The 25,868-nt window shown below is 40.9% G+C and overlaps 1 protein-coding gene across 6 annotated transcripts in view; it reads right to left on the reverse strand.

Moving 5' to 3' along the window:
• Positions 1-1,059: 1,059 nt before the first annotated feature.
• slc20a2 (solute carrier family 20 member 2) overlaps positions 1,060-25,868 on the reverse strand; it is a 56,389-nt gene continuing 31,580 nt past the window's right edge. For 2 of the 6 annotated variants that reach the window (XM_034117659.1, XM_034117660.1), the window contains exons 2-11: positions 21,958-22,521; positions 19,471-19,611; positions 18,894-18,979; positions 15,267-15,363; positions 14,961-15,080; positions 13,404-13,628; positions 12,489-13,119; positions 11,751-11,936; positions 8,823-8,907; positions 5,638-5,802 (exon numbers count right to left, since the gene is read on the reverse strand). In XM_034117659.1, coding sequence (XP_033973550.1) covers positions 5,638-5,802; positions 8,823-8,907; positions 11,751-11,936; positions 12,489-13,119; positions 13,404-13,628; positions 14,961-15,080; positions 15,267-15,363; positions 18,894-18,979; positions 19,471-19,611; positions 21,958-22,246 — 2,025 coding nt within the window. In that variant the 5' untranslated portion in view covers positions 22,247-22,521. The other 4 variants (XR_004554933.1, XM_034117662.1, XM_034117658.1 and 1 more) reach the window with 4 other exon arrangements.

A 25,868-nucleotide genomic window follows, 5' to 3' on the forward strand; every position in this document is an offset into this window, starting at 1 on the left:
ACCAAAACATTAATACCAAATTAAAATATTTATATTTAACCTGTGTATGGACATAACGGAGAGGCTGCAGTGGAATAACTCAGCATTCACTTCCATAGGCACTTTACAACAAAACAATTTGATTGGCTGTGTGACAGCAGGCTCTGCGCCAATGTAGACGGGAAGAAAAGGTGTTTATCTGAAATTTGATTTGATCTAAGGTTGGATTTCTTTTGTGTTCTTAGTGAATGTAGAGAAGGCATTTCACTTGGATAGATTTAACTTAAGAAGAGTGGTTTCAGCCACATGCACATTATCCCAGCGTGAGAAAAAGTGAACTTAAATGGACTGCACCACATCTTTAATTATAAGACCTCAGGTCGGGTTTAAGTGTGCTCAATAAAGATGAACACAAGTGAAATACCTTTGAGAGAACAATGATGACTATGGAAACCCTGCTGTGACTGCAGGGAGGTTATGGTTTCCATTGCTTGTTGGTTACTGATTTAACCAACATGAAATGGAAACCATTATACCATTGAACGTAAATGGTGTGTCACTCGCTGTGTGCCAGCATCAAACCAGCATTTTTCAGTGTTTCTGTAGAGACTTCTCAAATTAAAGCCAGCACAGAGAGCCACAGTGCTGGGAACTTAAAAGTGCAATCTGTGCCAAGTCACTGAATTATTATCCAAGCTTTAAAAAAAAAACAACAAAATAAATAAGAGCAGGCTGAAAAGATCTGACACATTCATTCAGTCTTTAAAGAGGCCGGTTGCTGTTGGAAACCAAATGCATGCAAAGTGGGGGGAAATGAGCAGGCACAACATTAAGGGGACAGCATTGTAACTCAGATATATAGGTACAAAACAAGTGACTAAATGAGAATAACCACTTCTCATACATAAATCCTTGACCACTCTATACATTGATTAAACACAAATATATGTAGATAAAAAGCTAAATTATATCATGTTACTACTGCTGTTCAGGATGAGTGTAATATAGAAATGAAAGCAATAAGCACCATGTCTTCAACTCTTACACAACTTTTCAAAAATAACACACACAACTCTGTTCAATTTCCTTTGTAATTTTAATTCCCACAATTTAGTTTAAATGCAGACATTTTTTTCTCCACTAAAATCTTAAATAAAACATTACAGTACGATATATGCAAATCAGAAGAGCTTTAAGATTTTGTAGAAGCAGGCTACAGTTTCTCTTGATTTTTTTTATTCATTACTGTTGTTTTTTTCGTTTTTTTACTTTTGAAGGACTGGACAGTTAAATAGCAGTAAACAGTAAACAGACAACACAGAGCTGTAAAGCCTGCAGGCCAGCCAAGGAGCACATCCTATTACAAAACAGAGCAGAAAACTAGAGACAGCACGCCACATCCAGATGAGGACCCCTCCAACTGTGTCAGTACAGCCTGGAGGGGGCGCTATTTCAGCAGGACAGGTGGAGCTACAGCTTCACAACAAACTGCATGTGTTCAGGGAGAAAGAAATGGCGCCTGCTGTTTCTCTGCGAAGGTCACACTAATGCAATAGAAGCACAGTGACTCCCTCAATGGCATTACACTGCAGCGTCTATTGATACTGCTGTCCCTCTCTGTGGGGGGGAAAGTGTCTAGTGGCTGCATTGACTTTAGTATCATTCATTTTACCTGCACAATTATTGGAATTATTGGCAGTTTCATCTACAACTTACTCTGGAGCCCTGACAACTTGTTTTCTCAATCAGCTTTTTTTTTTACGGCTGATTGTTTCCAATATAGAAACTACATTTATTTTGTTAAAGCACAGTTTTGGTTATCTTTACGTGAGCAATTTCTGCACTTTTTTTTGCTCTTCTCAAAGGTTTTAAATAGGCGAGGCTCTTTTGGAAATTAGAGGTGTCACATGGTTTATGCCCCAATCGGAGACATTGAATCAACATGTGATAAAAGTCGTTAGATGTTTGCCAATCAAATACTATTAGCTAAACCTTTCATACCTACAATTTGTATTTAATGTTTTAAAGAAATACACACTATTTGAAACCAAATTGTCTAGGGCTTTAATATTGATAGAGCAATGGTTCCTAAACTTTAGAGTTTGAGCCATTAATATTAGGTTTTCTTTTCACTTCCCCCCCCCTCTTTTGAGCAGTGCACCCCGTTTGGCCTATCAGGACGGTGAATGCATGGAAAAACAAAACAGAAAATGACAGTGCAGGTTACACAAGGGGCCGCAGTGATCCAGCACAAACCAAATATCTGAACCCTGGCCGACCTCAGCCCAGTAAACCTCATAATCCAACCAGAGGAAAGTGGATTCAGTCTCCTTTATTGTACCAACTGAACACGAGAGCAACACACATCTACCAGCTGCGACCACACTATATCCATCATATCAAATGTTCTCAACATAAAAACAAAACATGAATGGATATTTTGTTAGCCTTTAACGCATGTCTTTAACTGTGCACTTGGTAACTAACGAATAATGTTTTTCTTGGATAAATGATAAGGAGTTCTTAATGTTATAAAGTAAATCGTGATACATGCCTATTTATTTTAGAATAAGCAAAAAACAAGTGTTTTTTAGCTGTTGCTCTCTATAAGATGATAACATGTGCATAATATATAAAATATTCCAGTTACTTTGGCCACTTTGAAGAAATGGTTGTAAACTCTGATCTTATACAGGTTATATGTTCTTTCTCCAGCTCTACTGTACCAGAGCACAGAGTTTGCACACACACCATCTCCGTGCAGCCCCCTGTGTAACACACACCCTGTGGAAGAGTGAAAGGGTATGAGCTTCAAGAGTGGTTACCTGCCAAAACAAGGAAACAAATGTCCTCATAGTCCAGTTATCAGTTACAGAGTAGGCCTACAAGATTTATTCTGTTGCCTACAGAGATTTTCGCTTTTAGTTTACCTACGGAGAGCAGTCGTCCTGATTTAGCAAGACTTCAAGCTGCTCTCAAGGCTCATGATTATAAGCAGCAGGGAAACACAATTACAAAGAGTTTTCATCTAAAATTCAAAAATATAAATGTAATTTAAAAATCTGATCTATTGGCAACCGACACAACGCCAAAGTTACAAAGAACACACCGGGCGTAGAGGAGGTGCGGCACATGGCACCAGCGAGGAGGGATACTGATTTGTTAGAAGATCTTTTCTCAGAGATCTCTGAACAAATAGTCCTCGCTTCCCCCTCAGCCCACTGTGTGCCCTCCAGTGTCAGGAAGCTCACCCAGGTTAAAACTCAGATATGGTAGAAAAATATATAGTCGATGAAATGTCTCTAGTCATTCTCTTCATTACTGAATTGCACCCATACATGCAGTGTCAATGCTTTGTATTAGCAGTGTAAAGTGACAGGGTCATGATTAGCACTACTGCTACAACAACATAAAAACAGTCATCACGCGCACACTTGCTCTCTCTCTTTCTCTCTCTAGACACTTCAGGTTATTTTATTTGTTTTACTTGCACTTAAAAAGTCATGGTTAATAGTTTGTCTTTCATTGGCATCATTAGGCAACAGTTTATTTTTTCAGATAGTCTACAATATGGTTACGATGTAAACACCACAGTACTTAATTATTTCACTGTATCTGCACAAAGTAAAACACAATGTTACAAGGCAAGTGGCTACTTAAGCATAGATTTGTTCATGAGAAAAAAAATAAAAATGAAATTAGGAAACACACAAGAACAAAAAAAAGAACTTGCAACACCTGGCATCGAGTTTGTTCAAATAAAAAAAAGCTTTAAACTTTGTTTATCTACAGGTCAGGTGACCTGGTTAAAAAGCTGGTGATGATCAGTACTATCCCCTCCCCCCCCCCCGATACCATACCATAATGATCCTAAGACAGAAGTCTTGTGATAGTGTTCTGGCTTCGATTGAGCCCAAAACTGGAGCCTATGATATCTAGCTTGCCTTTAGCACTTCGATTGAAACACAGGTGATCAATAGACTAAATGTTTCTACACTTCAAAACAACAACCAGCCCATTTTGAGGAGCTACACGTGTGGCTGGGGGTTAAATCCCCTTTCTTCCCACTTCTGCATAACTGGCTGGAGTTATAATACAAAGTGATATGACACATAATCGCCGTCTGCCATGACGAAGCTGCCCAGGAGCATGAGGCCGAGGGTCAGAGCTACAGAGACACGTCCCGGACTAAGAAATGTAATCTGAGCGGCGATGCAGGATCAGAAACATGTGTCGAGGTCCATCATTGGCAGGGAGCCTTCAATGTAAAACACTGACTCCAGTAGGTGAATTATGTTATGAAAACAAAGGCAAACGGATGAAGATACAGTATGTGAACATTTTGTGGGACCATTTTAGTGTTTTTATCCTGGTTCAGTTTTAGTGTTTTGGCTTCTGCGGCACCCAGACCTTTAAATGTCACTGATATAACCATCTAAACCTTTTCTCAAACCTTTAGCTAAAGATCTTTCTGCCAATACTGTTACTGACAATATCTCCAGTTCTGGCTTCATTACTTCCAATTTGTAATACTGTTTTCCAATCAATATACTTCTGCAAACCTATGGAAAAACAGCAGCTTGTCAAGTGTGTGTGTTCACTGAGTGTGTGTGTGTGTGTTCACTGAGTGTGTGTGTGTGTGTGTGTGTGTGTGTTCACTGAGTGTGTGTGTGTGTGTTCACTGAGTGTGTGTGTACTCTGGGACACGACATCATGAAGAGGTAAAGAGCCACCCCCCATCCCCCCCATCCTTACTATGTTTAAAAACACACCATGATCCCCATCCCGACCTCTTTAAGGATAGTATTTACAGTACAAATTACAGTATATTACATCATTAAAAAATATGAGATCCATCTCTAAAAACATACAGGAGCTCTTGACAAAAATCAACTCTTTAGCGAATCAGGTTTCTGTGGTATCATGTGGAAAATAAAGCAGAGTGACAGTCCCGCCCCCCCTCTGAGGCGTCCTATCCGTTTGGCCCTAGTTGTACCTGGTTAGCATGTTAGAGGTGAGACGATGGAGGGGTTGGTTTTCCCACACGCACATCTGGTTCTTTTTGTCGTTTTCTTTTTCAACTTTAAAGCAAGCCAAAGTACAACAAATCACACTCCACTACAACAATATGTACAGGGGGGTTTTCTGGCATTTTGGGTCAAAAATAATGAGCACCAGCGCGACTCTGCTTCCTGGGATAGCACGCAGCATGATGTTGTTTAAAGTCGGCAGATTTAACCTTTTTTTATTATTATTTGAAAGGTTTGTGCCGTCTTTTCTTTTTAAACTCGTGATTCTTTTGTTTTTTTAAGAGTTACTGGATATTTCTCTGTTATGGCATATGTACAGCAGATTGAATGGTACAGTGAACATGTTTGTAATACACCTTTTTCTTATGCACCCAAAAGAAGAGAATAAATAAAAACAATCAGAAACCCATAGGAGTCAAAAACATATCTCCGGAGCCAGGCAGCGTATGAACCAACCCTCCTCACATCCACAGTACAACCACGTCCATGTGTAAACCTCTGCAGCTTCTCTCTCCTTATTTCCTTCTCCTTTATCTGAACCCCTGACACTCGGGCTCTGATTTTACCCAAGGTTCCCTCTATCTCTTCCTCTGACTCTCTGCTCCTCCCATGTTCTCCCTCCTGGCCCTCAGACGTAGGGCAGGATGCCGTAGACGAACAGGGCCATGACGGCGGCGCTGAACAGGCCGGCCACGGGCACCGTGACGAACCACGCCAGGAAGATGTTCCTGAAGAGGCGCCAGTCCACTGCCTTCTTGGAGCGGATCCAACCAACGGCCACGACCGAGCCCACCTGGAGGGGGGGGGGAAGAAAAACAATCAGGAACATGGATGGTAGGGAACAAAAATGTTTAAACTAGACAAATTCAATTTGAAGAGCTGCAGGCTGTTAAGGCTTTTTATTATTTTGAACATTTTAGATCATTTGAGCTTGTTTTTACAGGCATCTTTACATGTTTATATGTCCATCTGGATATTATGGACTTGTACAAATACATTAGTATTATCAAATGTACTGTGGAAAGGTATCATAGTACCCTTCATGTTATGTATTATTTTAGATGACAATTTCATTTCATGTCATGTTTCAATTATATTTGTTCATAACTATAGAAATGTTTCAGATTTTATAAGGTGATTACATTACTTATGTGTAAAAATCATACAAAACTATGTAAATATCAATTATAGATGTCAGGTTAAAGTATGAAATTAAGTGAATGAATGTAGAAAAGGTGTAAGAGATCCATAGGTAAGGTAAACAATCACATCGAAACAAAAAAGCCTGTTATCAGCCTGCAGCTCCTCAAGACCTTTTGGGTCTAAACTGTAGGTGTTAGTCAGAGCAAGCTAAATTGTAAAAGTTAGAGCTACCTAAATTACATTATAGGGTGGACGCGTGAAATCAGAAGTTATGGTGCAATAAAAATCACCCTTTTTTTTTTACGTTTAGAGTTTTCTATTATTAATAGAGTATTCAATAATTTCTGCTAATGTCAGTCGTCCACCAATACACACTTCTCTCACCTTTAGTCAAGTTATCAGTTAAGTATAGTACTGAGTAAGAATCCATTTTGGAGAAGACACATGAACACATTTTCCAGTCCTTCAGTGTGTTGGAGAGTTGCATGTGCAGTGACTTGGTTTCAGCTCAGTTAGTGACGCTGCAGGTGGGCGGGGCTTAGACCGTGCCTGCTCTTATACGGCCAGAGAAACATGAGACACCTTCTGTCACACTCGAGACTAAATGTGGAAGGTCAACAGAGCCTACCAGCGGAGTATGTGTTCGATAAGTCAGTGTTACTCAAAGTTACACTAGTGCCAGACTAGACGACACAAACATATCTTTAGGGAAGGCATGAAGTCTTTTTTTCCCTTCATTTGGATGATTCAATTCTCAAAGCAGTCTTACTAAAGCCTGTGTGGAACAATATGTAAGCTTTGTGATCAAGAGGTGTGTTTGCAGCCAATTGTAGTATTTCAGTCATGCAGCAGTAGCCCGAACTCGGTGTGACCTCAGTGTTTGTGCTGCTGCCTGCCTGTGGAGCTTTTGGAACGACGAGTCACTGCACATAAAGTCACCGGGGCTGGGCATCCATTCAGTTTCATCTGCACAAAAGCCAAATGAAAAGAAGTTGCTCTTAGCTTAGATAAAACCAAGTGGATGCCCACCACATCCCACCTTCGCTCTGGGAGATGTTCACAGATGTTGTTGGATAATTTCGGAAAACTTCAGTCACTTTTAACAATCTGTATCACAAGTTCTCTAATATCTTCCAACAACATCTGGGCATCTCCCTCACACAGTCACTAAATCATGACAGTATACTTATAACCTTTAGTAGATTAAACATGTTATGCAAAGCAGATGATTATCCGTGGTTTAAGGAAGAGACAGGGGTAAGTGGAGGTGAGAAGGGAAAATAATGTATGGATGATGAAGTTTAGACAAATCGATTATCAGTCATTTAATACCAGTTTTGAGTCTTGTGCAGTTCCCCTTCAGCAGGCTGTTAGACAAAATCATCTCTATCATAGAGACAAGTTTCATTTGACTTTTATGTTGTGAAGCAGCTATTGGGAGGAAAAACATATCCCTTGTTTTGACCCGTCTCACTGACATCATTTTAAAATAAGATGTGTGCGTTTACACTTAATCATCTCCACAAATACAGGCGACCAGTTTAAAGGTTATCTGCTTATTCGTTTGAAACTAGAAGATCAATACCGCGCTTTCTGGGAAAGGAAGCTAGTCAGAAAACGTAGCTGTACATAGAAACTAAGGAATAGCAAATGGCTCTTTTGTCTTTTTCCAACTAAATCTACCTCACAGCCCCTCTCAGACTCACTGGGAATAGCGTCTGACATAAAATGCTGCGACGGTAAAGATTACTCCTAAAGAGTAGATCAAAATATGGCTACAGGAAGAATGTGAAATAAATTATAAAACTTCACAGGAAGATACACGAGTCTCTTTGCTTTCAATTAGTTAAATAGCTTTACACTTGTAATATACTGCTCTGTGTCTAATAATCTTGCATAACATCTCATACATTTTTTGTAGGGGTCTGCTGCTGAAGGAGAACTGTAGAAGTCAAAACAGCACCTTCAGGAGTTGTGATTGGCTTTGGCGATTGACAGCTACAGGTGAAGCGATGAAGGGGCTTCACTACCAATGACACCAATACCTTGCAGTGGGTGGAGCTTATTGGGATGCCCACATTTGATGCAACAAGCACTGTTAGCGCACTCATTACTTCAATGCAAAATCCGCTGTAAAAACAGATGAGTGGAGAGACAGAAAGATGGAGAGGGAGAGGTAAAAAAAAGAGGAAAACAAGTGTGGCAGGGGGGGGGTTGGGGAGGATGCTGTGGGTGGGGGTGGGGGTGTTTGGAGGGTGGATAACCCACACACCAAACCATGCCAGTGCTGAGAGGGCAAAATGGGAGAGAGTTGGTGGAAGGGTCCGCAACGTCTTCCAGCCTGGATCCGATGTTCCTGCAAATAAACAGGGGGGAGGGGCTGCACACTGCTGCAGGGGGCTGGATACTGACCCAAATGTTTTGATTGTCTTTTAACAAAGTGAAAATAACGTAAACGTTGTCATCTCTGAGGTACATTTTGATCTGGGCATCTTTGTGTACTCGACCAGGGAAAAGGTGATGTACACAGATTGCTTTAATCTGAATTCAACGGCTCAGTTTACAGAGTGTTTCCCAGCCCAGAGCCCTGGGAGGCAGTGTGAGCTCCCTCTCCCCTGGAAATGCCTGTAGGGGGGGTTGAGAGACCAGCTGGAGGCCCCTCGCTCATACCTTGCAGTGCGTGGTACTGACAGGGATTCCGATATTGGAAGCAAACACGACTGTGAGTGCAGAAGCCAGTTCAATAGTGAATCCACTGTGGAGAAGGGAGGGGAGGGGGGAACAAAGAGACATCCTTCATTGTAATATCTGGGTTGAGTTGCCGATGGCACGGCCCACATTCATAGTAACACAATAATAGAGCAGTTTAAACAAAAGAAACAACATGTTATCCCTCTGACACACATACACCCACACCCAATATACACAGCATTTATACGAGTCCTATATGTTTGTACACAACTAATAAAGACCATCTAAATCGTGCTGATCAGGAGACACTTCTGTCCAATTTTCCATAACATTATTCACACTTTGACACACACCCATCACACAAAGAAACATTTGGCCATTCACTTGGGAGGTAAATGAAGGATTTCAAAATGGCACGAGAGATACAAATCAGGAAATCTAAATGAGTGAAAAGACTTGTAACTGAGTCAATAGCTGCCCTTTCTTAGATCAAACTCAACACTGAGGTGAGGTTCTGGGTAAAGGCAGTGTTGAATATGCTGAATCATGAACAGCTGGGGCAGAAGAGCTCTTGTGATTCGACTGGAGTCAAACTTTGACTACACTTGAACCCATCTGTGAAAGGACGTTCGCCCCAACTGTATGTGCAGAAATATTTAAGACTTGTGTGTGATGTCCTGGTGGGCTTAAGAAGCAGACTATGTGATTGCATCATACCCAGTTCAAGACTGGTCAGGGGGGACTGAGTCACATGTCATACCCTATCTGTCTCTCTCTCTCTCTCTCTCTCTCTCTACATTTTCCTGTCAGCGCTCAGCTACCAAATGCTCCCTAGCAAAAGGCAAAGGAAAAGAAACTGCATGTCTCTCATCAAGGCAGTAAGAAAGATGAATGGATTCAAGCCATCAGTTATATAATGTTTTACACCTGTTCTTTGGAGAAACGTCTTTTGTAACAATTCATCTTCCAGAGGACCGGTCACATTTCGTCACCATCTCAGTCTGTCCCGTGGCGGTTCAACAAGAGTGCTGGCTGGAAATCCATATTTCACGTTTATAAAAAATACGTTTTACTGCTGTGATTCACTGCCATGTTGAAGTGTCCACTGTGCCTGCTGGGATGCCAGGCAGCCACTGTCTGACACACATCTACACACTTTCCTACGCTCGACCCAAAAGAACCTCTTTGTCAGATTGACGCATGGAAACAGACAGTGGAGGGAAGAGAGCCTTTAGAACTGTGAACCAGAGCTAATGTGTCTTTGAGTCCCCGCTAAAGACTAAGCTGGTGATGGAAAGAAGGGCGATTAAGAAAGAAAGAAAAGGAGGCACACAGCAAGAGAGAGGGGCCGAGGAGGAGGAGGAGAAATGAAGAAAGTTGGAGAAATAATGAGAGTGAGAACAATTGGAGTACTCAGAGAAAGATTTAGAGGTGAGACGACGATAAAGAACAAGACAAAGATGCAGCGAGGATATGAAAATGGAAAGGAAGGAAGAAAAGGAAGCAGTGGAGGAAAGGAGAATAATAAGAGGGTTGATTCCAAATTCCTCCTATTTACAGGAGAGGCTAGGAAGGAGCATGAAAAACGGAGGAAGACAGAGGGGGAAAAAAGGAAAGTGCCAGAGAAGGAGTCAGGCTGGCGGCCCTCGCTGCGGTTGGAGAAGAGAGGCCAGGGTTCCCACTGTGGCCCCTCCCTCGCCCTTCCTGCTCTACTTCTCCTCATCCACAGTGCCAAACAACTTCCTGTTACCCAGTGTGATGTTCCTGACAGGCAACAGAGCACACACGCACACTAGCTGGAACAATTATCCCTGAATGTGTGCGCATGGATACATTCACACACAGCGACCTGCAGGCATAGAGCCTAGCTTTCTTCAGCTGACACGATACACACTAACATCCTTGAGGTATGCACACATGCGCACACACACAGGCTTCATTGCGTGGGAAGACGAGGGGACAGAGAACGAGAGATCAATCTAAAGGGCCGAGCAGCAGCAGGGTTTATGTTGCGTGATGTCCGCTGCTAAGGTTGTAGGATGTAGTTCGCCGCAGGGCTTCATGTGTTGTCGTCCATAAGGCTTGTTATTTATTCTGAATTATTATGTAAGAAGTGAAAAGGTCTGAAGAAAAATGAATCATTCCTACTTCATTCTCTATACAAAGGGCTACTGCAGAAGAAATGATGACAGCAGATTTCTATACATAACAGTCCAAGTAGGAAGACGGTGATTACTGTCAACAGATTCAATTACATTTATATTATATAGATGTTCATATTCATCATCAAATACTGTTTACTTGTCCGGTAATATGTGAATACATTTTGTTAAAATATTTAAAAAAAGGTCTGCCCTCTATAGATATTTTGATATAATTCTCATGTAAGCCATAAGAGATCAAACTGATAATGTAAGTACAACATTGTACTTGCAAAACGCATGTGTGGTAAAAATGCTTTTTCTTGCAGAGGCCGCTCTGTTTGGGGAGTAGAGAGTGGATAATCAGTGCATGCTCAAACAAACGCCCTTGATTAGTCAGACAAGTTTACAGTACCTATAACAGGGAGCACCAGAGGAAACAGAGCAGGGGCTCTAATCATGATTGTGCTGCAATTTGCTGCCAGCTGAGTGGATTTAACTGTTGAACTGCAATGACTTGTTGAATAACATTAAATTACTTTATTAAAATGTGTGTGTGCATTCTAATAGAGCTGTGTGCACCAAACACTTACCAAGGACGCTGTTTCACTGGATGGACCTGTGTGTGTCAGCATGTCGAGGCTTTTTGAAACAAGTTGAAAAGTTGACCTCCTCCGTATAAACACTTTCTTTCTCACCCATTTACAAAATACAGCCCTAGACACTCCCCTGGCCCACCCCCCCCCCCATGTGGTGGCTTTCTCACCTTGACGGGGTGATGGGAGTCAGGTCTTTTCCCATGGTCTGGATGACGCGACGGCCCCACACCCACAGGCCGGCGCAGATGCCTATACCGCCGTAAAACAGCAGCCAGAGGGGGGTGTCAGCATCCTGCATCACACCCCCCTGATCGTAGATCATCCACAGCGCCACCAGGGGCCCGATGGCATTACTGCGAAGGTGAGAGAATAAAAAGATAATTATTTTAGTGTTAGATGGAACACCATTTGTTGGTGACAATTCATATTATTGTTAATAATCTACACAAGGCCTTGTGTGGGGTGTATTTCATGTATTGTTATTTTATTTTATATTCAAAGCTTCTATTGAGGGTCTTAAAGCCTTGAAGACCTCGTTGTTATATATATGTTTTTGTTATTAAAAGGGATATCAATGTTTTAATGGTTTTAATGATTGCTTCTAGAGCACATTGTTCATACAGGTGTGGACCTCCCTTTAGGTACGGTAATTGGTAAGCTAACTTTTCAGAACATCAGTGACCATTTCGTTTTTGAAAGGATAAACACCAACAAATATGGAATGAAGCAGAATTGTTTGTAAGATGAGAAAAGAACGTGTGAATTTTGGAACTGATAACATACATCTTAGTTTTTTGAATACATTTGGATTTGAAATAGATGAGCTGCTACAAGGGAGATGTGCTTTGACGAGTGCAGTGTTTGTATGGGATGCTGTATGTCCTGTGAGCAGCAGGAGGCAGTACCTGACATCGTTGCCTCCATGGGCAAAAGAGCCGAAGCAGGCGGTGAGGATCTGCAGGAAGTGGAAAAGCAGGTACACCTCAGGCCTGTCCTTCTCCTCCTCCTCGGCCAGGTCCTCCAGAGGCACCGGAGCGGGAGCCCCATCTTCATCCAATCCTTCCAGCTCTGTGGCCAGTTTCATCTCCACCCCACACTCCTCGGCCTCAATCTCAGCCTCGGCCACAGCGTTGCAGTAGGACGAGTAGCTATCGTAGCGTATCCTCTTCTTGGTATAGGACACGCTGTTGCTCCTGCCGCCTCCTTCTCCCACCAGCTTCTCGCTGTCGTCGCGTGACTCTGAGCGAATGAGCGGCTGGACTGGCATGCCGCAGATAGCCGCGGTGTAGCAGGTGTAGCTGTTGTTGCGCCGCAGCAGGCGGTAGTTGTTGTCTGCCGGGCCGGCGTTGGAGCCAGAGCGGTCGCTTTCGTCCATGCGGCCCACGTGGATTTTGTGGAGCAGGTCTTTGTACAGACCAGAGTCCTTGTGCACTGTGTGGTAAACCTGGCCATCGCTGCGCATGTGGCCATCGAAGGTGAAGCTGCCGTTAGAGATGGGGGACTTGAGGCAGCCGTTGGTCATTGAGTTGGTCCGGCCTGAAGGAGAAAGAGTTTGAAAAAAAAGTTTGCAAGTTAAGTGATACACTATCACAGCACATTGACATCGGGTTTCCCTAAACATAGAGAAACCGAGAGGGAACTAGACATGTAAATAATAAATATTCTTTTGCAGGAAGAAAAGGGATGAACTATCTTGATTGATTGATTTAATTATATCTCTCGAAAGTCACAAGACCTATTGATCAATTGTCAAGAAGGAAGCTAGAAACACATTGCCAAATCAATGTTGTCTTTGAAAAATAATATTATTTCAGTTTTACCGTACGCCCTGCCGTTTGGCAGGATGTTGCCTCCATTAGCCAGGTTGTTGAGGTCTCCGCTGGACTCGCGGTCACTGCCCCCCCCGGTGAGCGGCAGCACGGCCTCGTCTGTGCCCTTGGCCCCTGGGAGCTCCCTAAAGACGGGGCTCTCCTCCTCCTCTTCCGGGATCTTGTCCAGACTCTCATCAGAGATCCGTGCTAGAGCCTGCTCCTTCTTGAGGCGACCTGGAGGAAATCAAGCAAAGGAGGGTTTAGTTGGACATACTATCGACACCAGATAAAACTGAAAACGCTCGCTACAAATGCTAACAGAGTTTACAGGGCATTGTATACTAATTAAAATCTTAAAATACGATAATGGTATTAACATGTGAGGGTTTTATTTTGATATGTCTAGGTAATCCTTTACAGTATGAAAGTGGAACATTATAAAGTCAAACGGCGGGTAGTAAAGACTGAGGTTTTACAGTAAAGCTTTTTTGGATTATTTCCAATTAGAGCCGTCTGATGAAATCAGTTCAACAGTTTCACAAGTGAATCAATAATTTGGCAAGTTGAAACTCAGATCATGTTTTTAAAATTAAATTGTTCCAACGCGTCTTTAGTGAAAGTGTATAGTTACTCTGAAGTAATATCAATAATGATTAATAATAAATGGCCTGATTTTGGTTGAGAAAACTATGCAGCAACATTCCACAAACACAAGTACAGCCATCAGCTGATCCTGACTAATCCCAGTGCTGACTGACCTGATGCCCCACAACTCCTCACACACCCCTCAGTACACACACATAAACTCAGCCACCACCTGCTTCAGTTTGACGGATGCAGCAATATCCAGATTAGGAGCGATAATATCACCTATAATCCTCACCGGCATTCAGAGGTCGCAACACGTTGAGCAACAGATCGGCCGCGTGCAGGCTCGGAAAGTTTGACAAACAATCGTTCTATTTTAAGTCTCAATGTCGCTGCCTCAATAAGAGCAGCTCTTTAGTTCTTTAGTTTAAGGGCTGTCAAACTGTGAGACTATCTCATATTATATCTTCATATCAGCATTTATAATGTCTTAATTTGGAAGTATTACTCAGACTGACCTTAGTCTTTGGATTGTTGAAATAAACAAATGTTCTTATTTGTCTGCATGACATTAAGTAAACCATTCAAAGACAGACTGCCTTGCTTATATCCAGCAGCTGCTCTTTCCACTGTGTTATTTATTGTGTCATGTTTTACAGCGTCGTCTGCTGTGCTGCAAGCTGATTTTTCCATTAGAGAAATAATTCCGAAAGCTTTCCAGCTCCAGGACATGATCTGAAGCTAGAGGATTTCCAAAGTGTGTAAGGAAGAGTTCACAGAGTTTCTTTGGTGGCTTCAGTGTCTCTGGCAGAGGGCAACGAGAGAAAACATCCGCTGGCATCCCTTGTTTGGTGTTGGAGCACAGAGTGGGCAAACAGACGCTGAGGCTCCGTTGTGAGGCCTGGGTCAGAGTGCGCGGCTTTTTAGATGGCGTGAGAAAGACTGGACACACACAAGCACACAGGCGCAGACACCTACCCGCTATTTTCCTCCTCATCCAGGGACAGACCAAAAACCAGACCACAGCTCCACAGATCAGCGACCCGGCTAAAGTAATTAGAAAGATCGACCACACCGGGAGCATCTCTATCCCAAGCACTGCAATAAATGGACAGACAATAAGAAAATGTAAGAAAATAACATTTTGAAAGTAGTTTTGAAGTATTATAATCTTCTCAAACTCTCGAAACAACTTTAAAGGAATTTTTGAAGGTTGCGACTGAGCTGATTTGATGGTACGTGCGTCAGACTAAATGAACAGAGTTAGTATCTCAGTATCATTACCTGGGGCTCCAGTGTACAAGATGGAGAAAGTGTTGATTCCAATAGTGGACGCATAGAAGACAGGCAGCGCTCGCAGGCCATTAGGGACGGAGTCGTCCTGTGGAGCGAAACACATTAACATTGATCAGCAACTATTTTGATAACCTGTAAATAGTTTCAGTGATTTCTTTTATTTACCAAAAGCGCAAAACATTCTGTGAACTTAAGCTTTTCAATGGTTCCGATTAGTTATTTTGTAATATACGATTTTAAAATGTAATCTCTTTGGGAAGTGAAAAAAAGGAAGTGAGATATTCAGCACAGGTTCAATGTGTGGAGAAAAAATTAGGTCAGTGACGAAGTAAAACACTTCATTCTTTCACAATGTGCTGTTTACTGCTATTATGATCTAAAGTGCAATATGAACGCCCTGCAGAGGTTTTGGGCCTCACCTCCACAAACTAAACAGTCGTGTCAAAACTAATCACCAAACATTTAGACAAAGGTTTCGCTCCACTCCACCCAATGCAGTTTGGTTTTCGTGCTCACCACTCCACTGAGACAGCTAACTGTGTCTTTGTGGAAAAGGTTAAATGTATGTTGGACACGAGCCCATATGTAGGTGCTGTCTTCCTTGATCTCAGGAAGGCTTTTGACACTGTTGACCACCAAGTGCTCCTTACAAAGCTGACGTATTTCAATTTTTCGGCAGATTCAATACAGTGGGTTAAGTCTTACTTATCGAACAGAAAACAGTATGTTTTGGTCAACGGAGTCAAATCCCCCTACCTTGTGAACCCTGTTGGGGTTCCACAAGGTTCCATTCTTGGACCATTACTGTTTTCTCTGTACATTTATGACTTGCCTAATGTATGTCTTGATTTGAATGTGCAAATGTATGCCGATGATGCGGTCATCTTTGTACATGGGAAAAGACGGACAACTTTTGGACAAAATGTCCTCTCCATTAAGGGCAGCTCATTGTGGAATAGCCTCCGAACTGAGATACGGGATTGTCCCACTCTCAATAGTTTCAAAGGTCAACTTAAAGAATGGTTTAGCAACAAACAGACGGGCAATCACCGCTAAATGCACTTTAATACAGGGGTATCTCCTCTTGCACTTTATGTAGCACTTTTATCTTCTCTTGCACTTTATATATCATAGCTGCTACATTGTACTGCCATGTGGTAAATACTTGTATATGCTGCTCATGCTCTTCCTGCATATCATGTATTTATTTTTGCTCTTCTCTTTAACATCTACATGCTACCACTGGCTCAGATAATGAAAAACAACAAAATAAGTTACCATAGCTATGCGGATGACACACAAATTTACGTAACAATTTCACCAGGAGATTATGCTCCAATTCAAACACTGAGTAAGTGCATTGAACAAATCAATGACTGGATGTGTCAGAACTTTCTCCAATTAAACAAAGATAAAACTGAGGTAATGGTTTTTGGAGCCAAGGCAGAACGTATAAAAGTTAGCGCTGAGCTTCAGTCTGCAATGTTCAAAACAACAGATAAAGCCAGAAATCTAGGTGTAGTCATGGACTCTGACCTGAGTTTCAACAGTCACATTAAAACAGTTACTAAATCAGCCTACTATCACCTAAAGAACATATCTAGGATTAAAGGACTAATGTCACAGCAGGATTTAGAAAAACGTGTCCATGCTTTTATCTTCAGTAGGCTCGACTACTGTAATGGTGTCTTTACAGGTCTCACTAAAATATCTATTAGAAAGCTGCAGCTAATTCAGAACGCCGCTGCTCGAGTCCTCACTAACACTAAGAAAGTGGATCACATCACTCCTGTTCTGAAGTCCTTACACTGGCTTCCTGTGTGTCAAAGAATAGATTTCAAAATACTGCTGCTGGTTTATAAAGCTTTGAATGGTTTAGGCCCAAAATACATGTCTGACCTACTGCTAAATTATGAACCATCCAGAACTCTCAGGTCTTCAGGGACTGCTCAACTTTCTGTCCCCAGAGTCAGAACTAAACATGGAGAAGCAGCGTTCAGTTATTATGCTCCAAATATCTGGAACGGACTCCCGGAGACCTGCAGGTCCGCTGCAACTCTTACTACTTTTAAATCCAGGCTGAAGACTTTTCTTTTTGTCGCCGCTTTTAATTGAACTATTCACATCTTAAACTGCACTGTAACTTTGAACTTTTATCCATGTATTTTTTCTTTTAATGTTTATTTTATTATCTTTTCTTTTTAATGACTGATTTTAAATGCCATTTTCTTAATGTCTTCCATTTTTGTGAAGCACTTTGAATTGCCTTGTGTTGAAAGGTGCTATATAAATAAACTTGCCTTGCCTTGCCTTGCCTTATGTATATAAATGTCATGTTCTTATATGTTGTATGTGACGGGACTACGGACGGAAATGAGCTCAAAGCTCAAATCCGGCTCAGCATTATTTTTGTTTTAAAGTGTTCATCAATGTGCATGAACTGTCCCGGTTCAAATAAAAGATTAAATGAAAATGAAAAAAAAAAAGTAACAAATCTAATCTGTACAAAGAATATATGATTAAACACATCAGAGGAGGAGTCATTGACACAGGGTCCTGCAGTCCTGACCTCCACATGATCTACCACACGTTTCTCTTCCTCACTGCCAGGGATGGCCTGTTACAACAACAGATCTGCCAGTGTTGCCAAATGGAGGTTTGGCCAAGCTGTGCCGAACTCCTGTGGACAGGTCTGTGTGTACACGCGTATGTTTGTTTGCATCTAGATTGTATTACTCAAATGTGTGGACCGATAAACTCTAACCCTACACTTCATGGACGTTTATGAAATGATTTAGTTTAAAAATAATTAAGAATTCCAGTGCCTTCGTTTAAAAGCTTAAAAACATACATGTTTACAACATACTTTTGGGCTAAAAATATAATTTAACCAGAAATACAAATTAGAAAACGTTTTCTTTTGTCCAGTTTTTTTAAGGTTTTACTTAACTTGGGTATTTTAGTCTTATCTTACTCAAAGAAAGCAGTTACTATTTCAGCATAGTTTAGTCAATCTATTGAAGCCAAATATAACCTCGTTTTTATCTTTCAAACCATGTAGTTGTAAGTTTGATTAAGTAGACTGGGCTTGATGTGTGCCGACGGTCTATTCCTGATAAAGCAGGCGAAGCACAGGAAACTACTCTGATTCAGGAAAAAGGAAAATTAAGAGATATTTTGCTTTTAATTCTTTGAAGCTACAATTTTGTTATGATGATAAAGTCACAGTTAGTATTACAACATTGCCATTTCATCTTCAGAAAAAAACGTTTAGGGAGTATATGGGCTAGGGCTGCTCAATTAATCGTATTTTAATCGCGATTACGATTATGGCTTGCAACGATTACGAAAACAACGTAATCGAAATAAAACGATAATTTTTTTATTATTACTTTTCTTTTTTTCAAATACATTTTTTTGGTTTTTCAGTTGAATTATACTTAAAGTTCAGGGTAATCAACTGTTCAACATTTTTTTCTCCAATAAATTGATGTTTTCAAAGTAAATGGATAATCGTTTTTAATAATCGTGATATCAATTATTGACCCAAATAATCGAGATTATGATTTTTGCCATAATCGAGCAGCCCTAATATGGGCCCTTTTGTTAACCCACCTTATTGAGGATGAAGTGTCGGATGAGCAAGAAGAGGAGTCCAGACATGAGTCCAGAGAGCAGAGGGGAGATGAACCACGATGACACTGGAGAGGGAGGAGAAAAAACATATTCAGCAAAAAAAGGAGCAGACTACAGTCACCCATTGATACAGGATCATCAGGAAGCCATTATTCAGGGTTACAGCTGTCCTTTTGCTCCAATTATACACTTCTGGTCCTCATTTACTTCAGTATTGTTTTACATTTCTTAAAATTATTGTGTTTGCAATAGCCAGAGGTTCTCCCTTCAGCTGAGATAAATTAGAGTTTATTTCACTTTAAAGTAAATCTCAGGACTCGGTGGAGACATTGTGAACTCTGCCTCTTGTAGTAGAGATTACACGCTGTGTAAAATGGTCGAGGGAGACATCCTTGTTAAAACAAACTAATTATTTCCTTTTATGTTTTTCAGAGCAAACGGAGAACTGTACTATGACCGTACTGGATATCTCACTGTAGCGAGATTTGGTTTACATGATGTCATTTTTCAATCGTAAACATTGTAAAAACACACACAAAGTGATCTTAGTCATTACCAATCTTGACAAGCTGCATCCACTGGACGCCCCTGGTGCCGATGGCGACCATGGAGAAGCCGATGGTGGCGCCAACAATGCAGTGAGTCCCAGAGACGGGCAGTTTGAGGAAGGAGGCGATCAGCTGCCAGACGGCCGACCCTGGGAAACAGACGCACAAATTTCAGACATCTTTCAGGCATTTCATCGTTTATTTAGTTTTCCCCCAACATTATCAAATAAAAAATGTTGTTCTGGGAAACCACTAATACACGCTGTAAACTAGAGGAATAATGCCACATCAATAAAATGCATCATTGTTTTCATTTTGTGCTAATAAATATAAAATGGTGAAATCTATCCACAGTTTGTTTTTTACTTCCCTGGATTTAATACATTTTGAATTGTTTGTAAAAGTTGGCAGAGATGAGTCTGTATCAGTATAAATGAAATCTGCAGAGACATTATTTTTCAGAGTAGTTAAAAAATTAAATAAAAAAACAGACAATTATACTTTAAATATAATCTTGAAAACCGCTCAAATGTATAATTGCCAAATGAGATTATAAAGTAAATGTAGTGCTTGTAATTTAATGGGATTTTAGTTCTCTAACAAATACTTTTTATGGGATTTACTGAAAGCCTGCAGCACAAAATGAATCTGTAGCCAGGAGCTAATGATGACAAACAATATAAGATATAGTTAATTGATCAAGATATCATTGATTTAACAAGACATCCTTCACAAAGGATCTGTTAACACAATCTCTTCCCACAGGTCAATTTATCGGGCAACACAGTTCATTATTAGAATGATCATTTGTCAGGCCTTGGAGGTTTTTTTTAAAGCACTAAATTAGTAATTGACATATACTGTATATTTTGTTTTCTGTAAACCTTCTGGATGCATTTTCCTGATTTAAGTGAATCCGTTTAAGAAGGTAAAAATTCTCATTTTGTATAAACAATAATGGTGTTTGAGATAAAGAAAAATTGGTCCGTGTTTCCTAGACACTCCCAACTCTTGGCGGCAACACAACTACATTTCCAGTGACACGGGAATCCCCTGTGCATAATGTTGCCTTTATTTATCACCATTTCCCAGCAGTCACTCTGTCATTAAAATGGCATTGTCTCAATGGGAGCCCCATTGTGCTGCTCCATTCATTCACTAAGGTAATCTGGTGTTGATGTGTAAAGCCACTGTGAATACACAACAGTACTGGCTTGTGTTTTACTGTAAATGTGTTTAAATATGAGGACAATGGCAGGCTTTCCTCTGGAAATGTTTAAATGCTGCCAGTTTGATTAACATTAGCGAAACCTCCCATAAGGTTTATCTGAAAGTAGATCAATTATGAGCAACATGCAGACATGCCAAACATTTAATTATTGCTTCTCAAATGAGAGGATTTTCTGGCTTCCTCTGTTTTATGTAATTGCAAATAAAAATGTTTGAGGTTTGGACCATTTATATAAAAATAGCGATTAGATAATGGACTGTAGAACTTGTGATAGGCACTGTTCAATATCTGTTGCAGTCCTAAAATTCATCTATTCAACAAATATCCCAAACAACGTCAACAGCATATGTTAACCTATGGAAGTGTTTTACTCTGCAAACACATTCTACCTCTTTACAGTGGTAATCACAGAGGTTTCTGTTGATACATATTTTAAAGCTGCAACTAACTATATACTATCAGATTCATTTGTTGATTATTTTTACAAATTTTTTTGTATCTATTATTTAGTCTGACCAACTGTACAAATCCAAAATATTTTCAGTTGACAAAGACAGAATTTAAGCTTTTTCCTTCGGGCCGGAGGTTAGTTGTCCCAAAGAGTAGAACGGAGCGGTATAAAAACAGTTTTATCCCAGCAGCTATTGCATACATTAACACATCATAGGAGTGTCACACAGATGCCTATTTCATTATTTAATTATTTAATTATGAATTTTGAATGTCCATGATTGTACTAGTGTTTGTACTAGTGTTGTTCTTCTTAAATGTTTTAGAAATATTTTGAGATTTGATGGAGCAGGGTGTACTTTTATTAGAGATGTGTCTGTTGTTTTTAGAGTGTGTCAGGATGGACCCCCTTTTTCTCTGCAAACAAAATCTACCTACGGGTACAAATAAAGAACCCGAACCTGAACCGTAAATAGAGAAACTTGGCAAATCAAAAGAAAGTTACAGGTTCATTTATTTTAGGATCTGCTAATTGTTTCATATATCATGTAATTATTACTCATTAGTGCGACTTTCTAAAGTGAGTCATAAGCAGCAATTACCCAACTCCCTGGATTACACTTTTATTTTTTTTATTTTTAAATGGTGGCTTTGATTTCCCAGAACCCAAGGAGACATTTTCTTACATGTTTTTTCAAAAACCGAAAGATATTCAAGTGACTGTCATATATGATCATATGCATTTTTCTTGAATATAGAATAATCAACATATCATTTCAGCTCCACATTTGATGTCAAAATTATCCAAACTTACCGACCATGGCGCTGACCTCCCCTGCCATGAGTGTAGGCACCGTCTCGTTGTAAAGGGAGACGTCTATGATGCCCTTCCGAATCGTCTCGCCCACTTTGGCCCCCAGCAGCATTGAGCCAAGGGTCTCAAAGATAGACGCCAGGATGCAGGCCTGCTTCAATGTGACCACGCCGGACCCCACTGCTGTGCCAAAAGAATTGGCCACATCATTGGCGCCCACAGAAAAGGCTAGAATAAAGGCAATGATGAAGCCAAGGATCACCATCCACAGATACGGCTCTAGATCCATCTTGATATGTTTTCACGGGGGACAAAATCCAAGTGGAGAAAAAGACGAAAATAGCTTATTGATTCTTTAAAAAATAGAAGTGCTCTGTGCGCTTATAGCGGTTGAGGTAAGTCCGCTCCTTTTCTTCGTCCCCTGGTTATAAAGAGTTCGAGGGGAGAAGTACAGCCGCTAACTAAGCGTTTTGAGCTCAGTCCAAAGATTGGAGACTAGTGATGGTGGGTGCAGGGAGCATTCCATAGCTTAGTGTGAGACGGGGTGTCCGTACAATCCTTCACCTGCCAGAGAGACAAGACACAAGAGACACAGGAACAGATTAGTGTTAAAACCCGTGATTACCCTTTTTCAACAGCATCAACCATCTGACAACGCCTGACGAGAAAGAAAAAAAAAAAGGGGCAGGGACCAGAGAGTAAGGAGGGAGTCTATGAAGACAAAACAGATTCAGTATGGATGATGACAATGCAGAATGGGCTTTGATGAAATGAGGGGAAAGCTGATAACATCTCAGATAGCCACATTAGGACATCATTTTGAGTCTGCACTTCAAAGAAATCAGATCAGACCTTTCAGAGGGCCTGCTGTTAGCACTGAGGCTATAAAAAGACCACAGTATCCAGAGTGAGAGGTGAGCAATTCTCCCAACAGAAGAGTACACTGTTAACACCTCATCCCCAACACAACAGGGCAGCTGACATGACTACCTACTTTTATTTCACAGCTTTTCCCTTTGCCACACATCCAGATAGCCTTTGACATTCATTTATAATTGAGTTTTTATATTAGACCAGATTATCCTGACCACTATCATTGTTATGTCTGACACGCTAATGCATAAACTTATATTAGACAGACTTACCAATGGTATTAAATGTTTTTAAATCACATGATGCTGATTTTACTGAAATAAAGTCGGTGGACGTTTGCTCGGAAAATTGTATTAACTTTTCTAATCTTTGCTCTTTTGGTCTGAGCATGACTGCATGGTGCTGGTGACAGTCAAAGGTACACACACGTTTTGTAACAAGCTTTTGGAGTACAAGTTCAAACAAATCGAAGGCTTTCCTGCAGTACAAAATGAAAAAAGTGAAGACTGCAATGCAGTAAGAACATCAGCAGTGTGTTTCACTGCTGCAGGGGGGGGGGGGGGGGGGGGCTAAGTTCACAAAACTGCCCTTTTTGGGCTCAGGTAAGTAAGCTGATTGTATAGTAGAAACACTGTAACTTCCCTGGTTCTGCTTGCATCAATTGTTGTCAATGAAACAAAAAAGCATTGAAAAGGGGTGAAAAGATAATTATAAGTGATGTTAATAATAAATCAAACTCTAAAGTCAAATTTGACAATAAGCAGAATGCCTGTGAATTGATCAGTGTTTTGAATAATGATGATAAAAGAATAATAATGTATAGACCTAAAATGACTAATTGATCTAAAGAAAAGTCCTATCCTTTTTAACAAATAAATCCTTTCATCAGCTATAGCAAAGAAAATATCTGATGCTTGTTGGACTTGGTTGAACAAAACAAGACATTTTAACGTGATTGTATTGAGCATATTTGACTATTTTCTTACCTTTAGTAGATGGAATGATTCATTGATAAATCAAATACTTGTTAGTTGTAGCCATAATAAAATAGCAGTTGTGGTTGTTAGGGGATCTGTTGTGATTAGAAAGCTAGGCTCTGCACTTCCTTCCTATTTATTTGATAGGAGGATAACATCAGATCCACTCAAACAACAGGCAACAGCTTCCCACGTCCCTGTTAAGTTCCACAAGGCTTATTTACATCACAACAATGGCAACATGCCTCAGAAATAGGCGATGAGGCCACCAACACTGAAGCCTCTGGTGGTCCCTGAGAAACCTCTACGCCACAAACGACTAGGTCTGGGTTCTCTCTCCTCTTTTAACTTTGACTATGCCACATAATCAGAGTCATTTCATAGGGGTTAATGGCCGCACATTTCCTTCTACGGTTAAACCAATTGTTAATGGGAGCATTAAATGTAAACAGCTTGCAGGCCGGAGTAGCACATTCCCTCAGCATGAACACGACTGTGCTCCCCATCGCGGGGGGGTGGGGGTGGGGGGGGGGGGGGGGGGGGGGGGGGGGCGAGGTTTTCTTATAACCTGCGGCACGTTACGGCTCCCTCCTCCCAACCAAGATCCCCATCTGGAACAGTTGAGGTCACATACGGTTATGCTTTATCCTATTATCAAACCACAACACATGTGAATATAGACAATAATTTGTTTTTAATCAGGTCTGAGTAAGACCCTCAAAGATATGGTTCCAGTACCTAAAGTGACAATGGACATTTGTCAGGAAAAGAGAGCTCAGGGTTTTGCAAAATCTCAGAAAGAATTGAGATAGAAATATGTGGTACTTCACTGATCCCTGAGGGAAAATTCTCTTCTCACCCGCTTCCAGAGCGCAGAGTGAAAGGATCACAGCTCCTGGACTTAAAGAGTCTTTAGAGAGAGGTCTGAGACTTCTGGGCCAAAAGTCCATAACCTCAAGTCATACAATTGTGTCCATCATGAGTATTGCTACCAAAAAAGAAGGCTTGTAAGGTCTATTTTCTCACACCTTCCTGACATTTCACCTGGGTATACGGTATATTATAGTATTTATCTGTACTTGTTTTGAAATCCCTGATGCTTAAGCCCGGCAGGGAGCTAACTTTGTCCTGCTGGGCTTGAAATATGCTGGTAAGAACCGTGACTGTATACGTTTAAGAGGAGTGTTTGCATTTTTAAAAAGTATTGAATAACATCACCTTGGGAATTTTAAATGTCCTGGTATACTGTAATACCTTTATACTGCTCAAGTCTACTAAAAGGTTACCCAAGTTATTCATTCATGATCGAACATAACAATAAAATCCTAAGTAGGTCTCTGATCTTTGTCAAATCATTCCTTAAGTGCTTCATGTGATGTACAGTTGGTTCTCATGTAGACTGGTTTATCAGAAACATTAAAATGCTGTTTCATTAAATCTGCAACAGCAGGCACGTTATTATGAGAAACCCTAAATCATTTGTGTATACGTCTCGTTTCATAATCTGGTTTTATTGTTTGTAAAATCTCTTTTGAGAAGTGCTGTATAAACACATATTTCACAGTCAATGTAGTCACAGTAGCAGACCATGAAGGACTTAAACAAGACACTGAGTAAATGTTTAATTCGGGGAACACCTCCGCCACCAGAGGACCACAGTCAAACACGGCGCTCCACAAAACACAGCTCCACAGAGGGAACAGTCTGACGCCACACCAGACAAAGCAGAGAGTCCATTGTTGAAGTGAGAGAAGGAGGAAAGATGATCACTAGTGACTCTAGTGTGGGCGTATTCACACGTACCAGGCGTTTTTAAATCAGGTCTACAATTTTCTAAACAGGGAAACTCAACATGACAGCTGCAGCTGACCCTCAGTCCAGTCTGAAGACCTCGTCCTGCTGTAACCACCAGCTCACATGCCCCCTCCCCCAGTTGCGCACATAAAAACTATTTTTCTCCAGGGCCAAGTCGTCTAGGGGTCACCTGTGGAGTCCTCTAATTGACTGCTGTGCTACACAGGAGATAAAAACAGTCCCTCTGTCCTCGTTTAAGTGGAATAA

The sequence above is a fragment of the Trematomus bernacchii genome, unplaced genomic scaffold, assembly GCF_902827165.1.
Source record: "Trematomus bernacchii unplaced genomic scaffold, fTreBer1.1, whole genome shotgun sequence".
Taxonomy (NCBI): domain Eukaryota; kingdom Metazoa; phylum Chordata; class Actinopteri; order Perciformes; family Nototheniidae; genus Trematomus; species Trematomus bernacchii.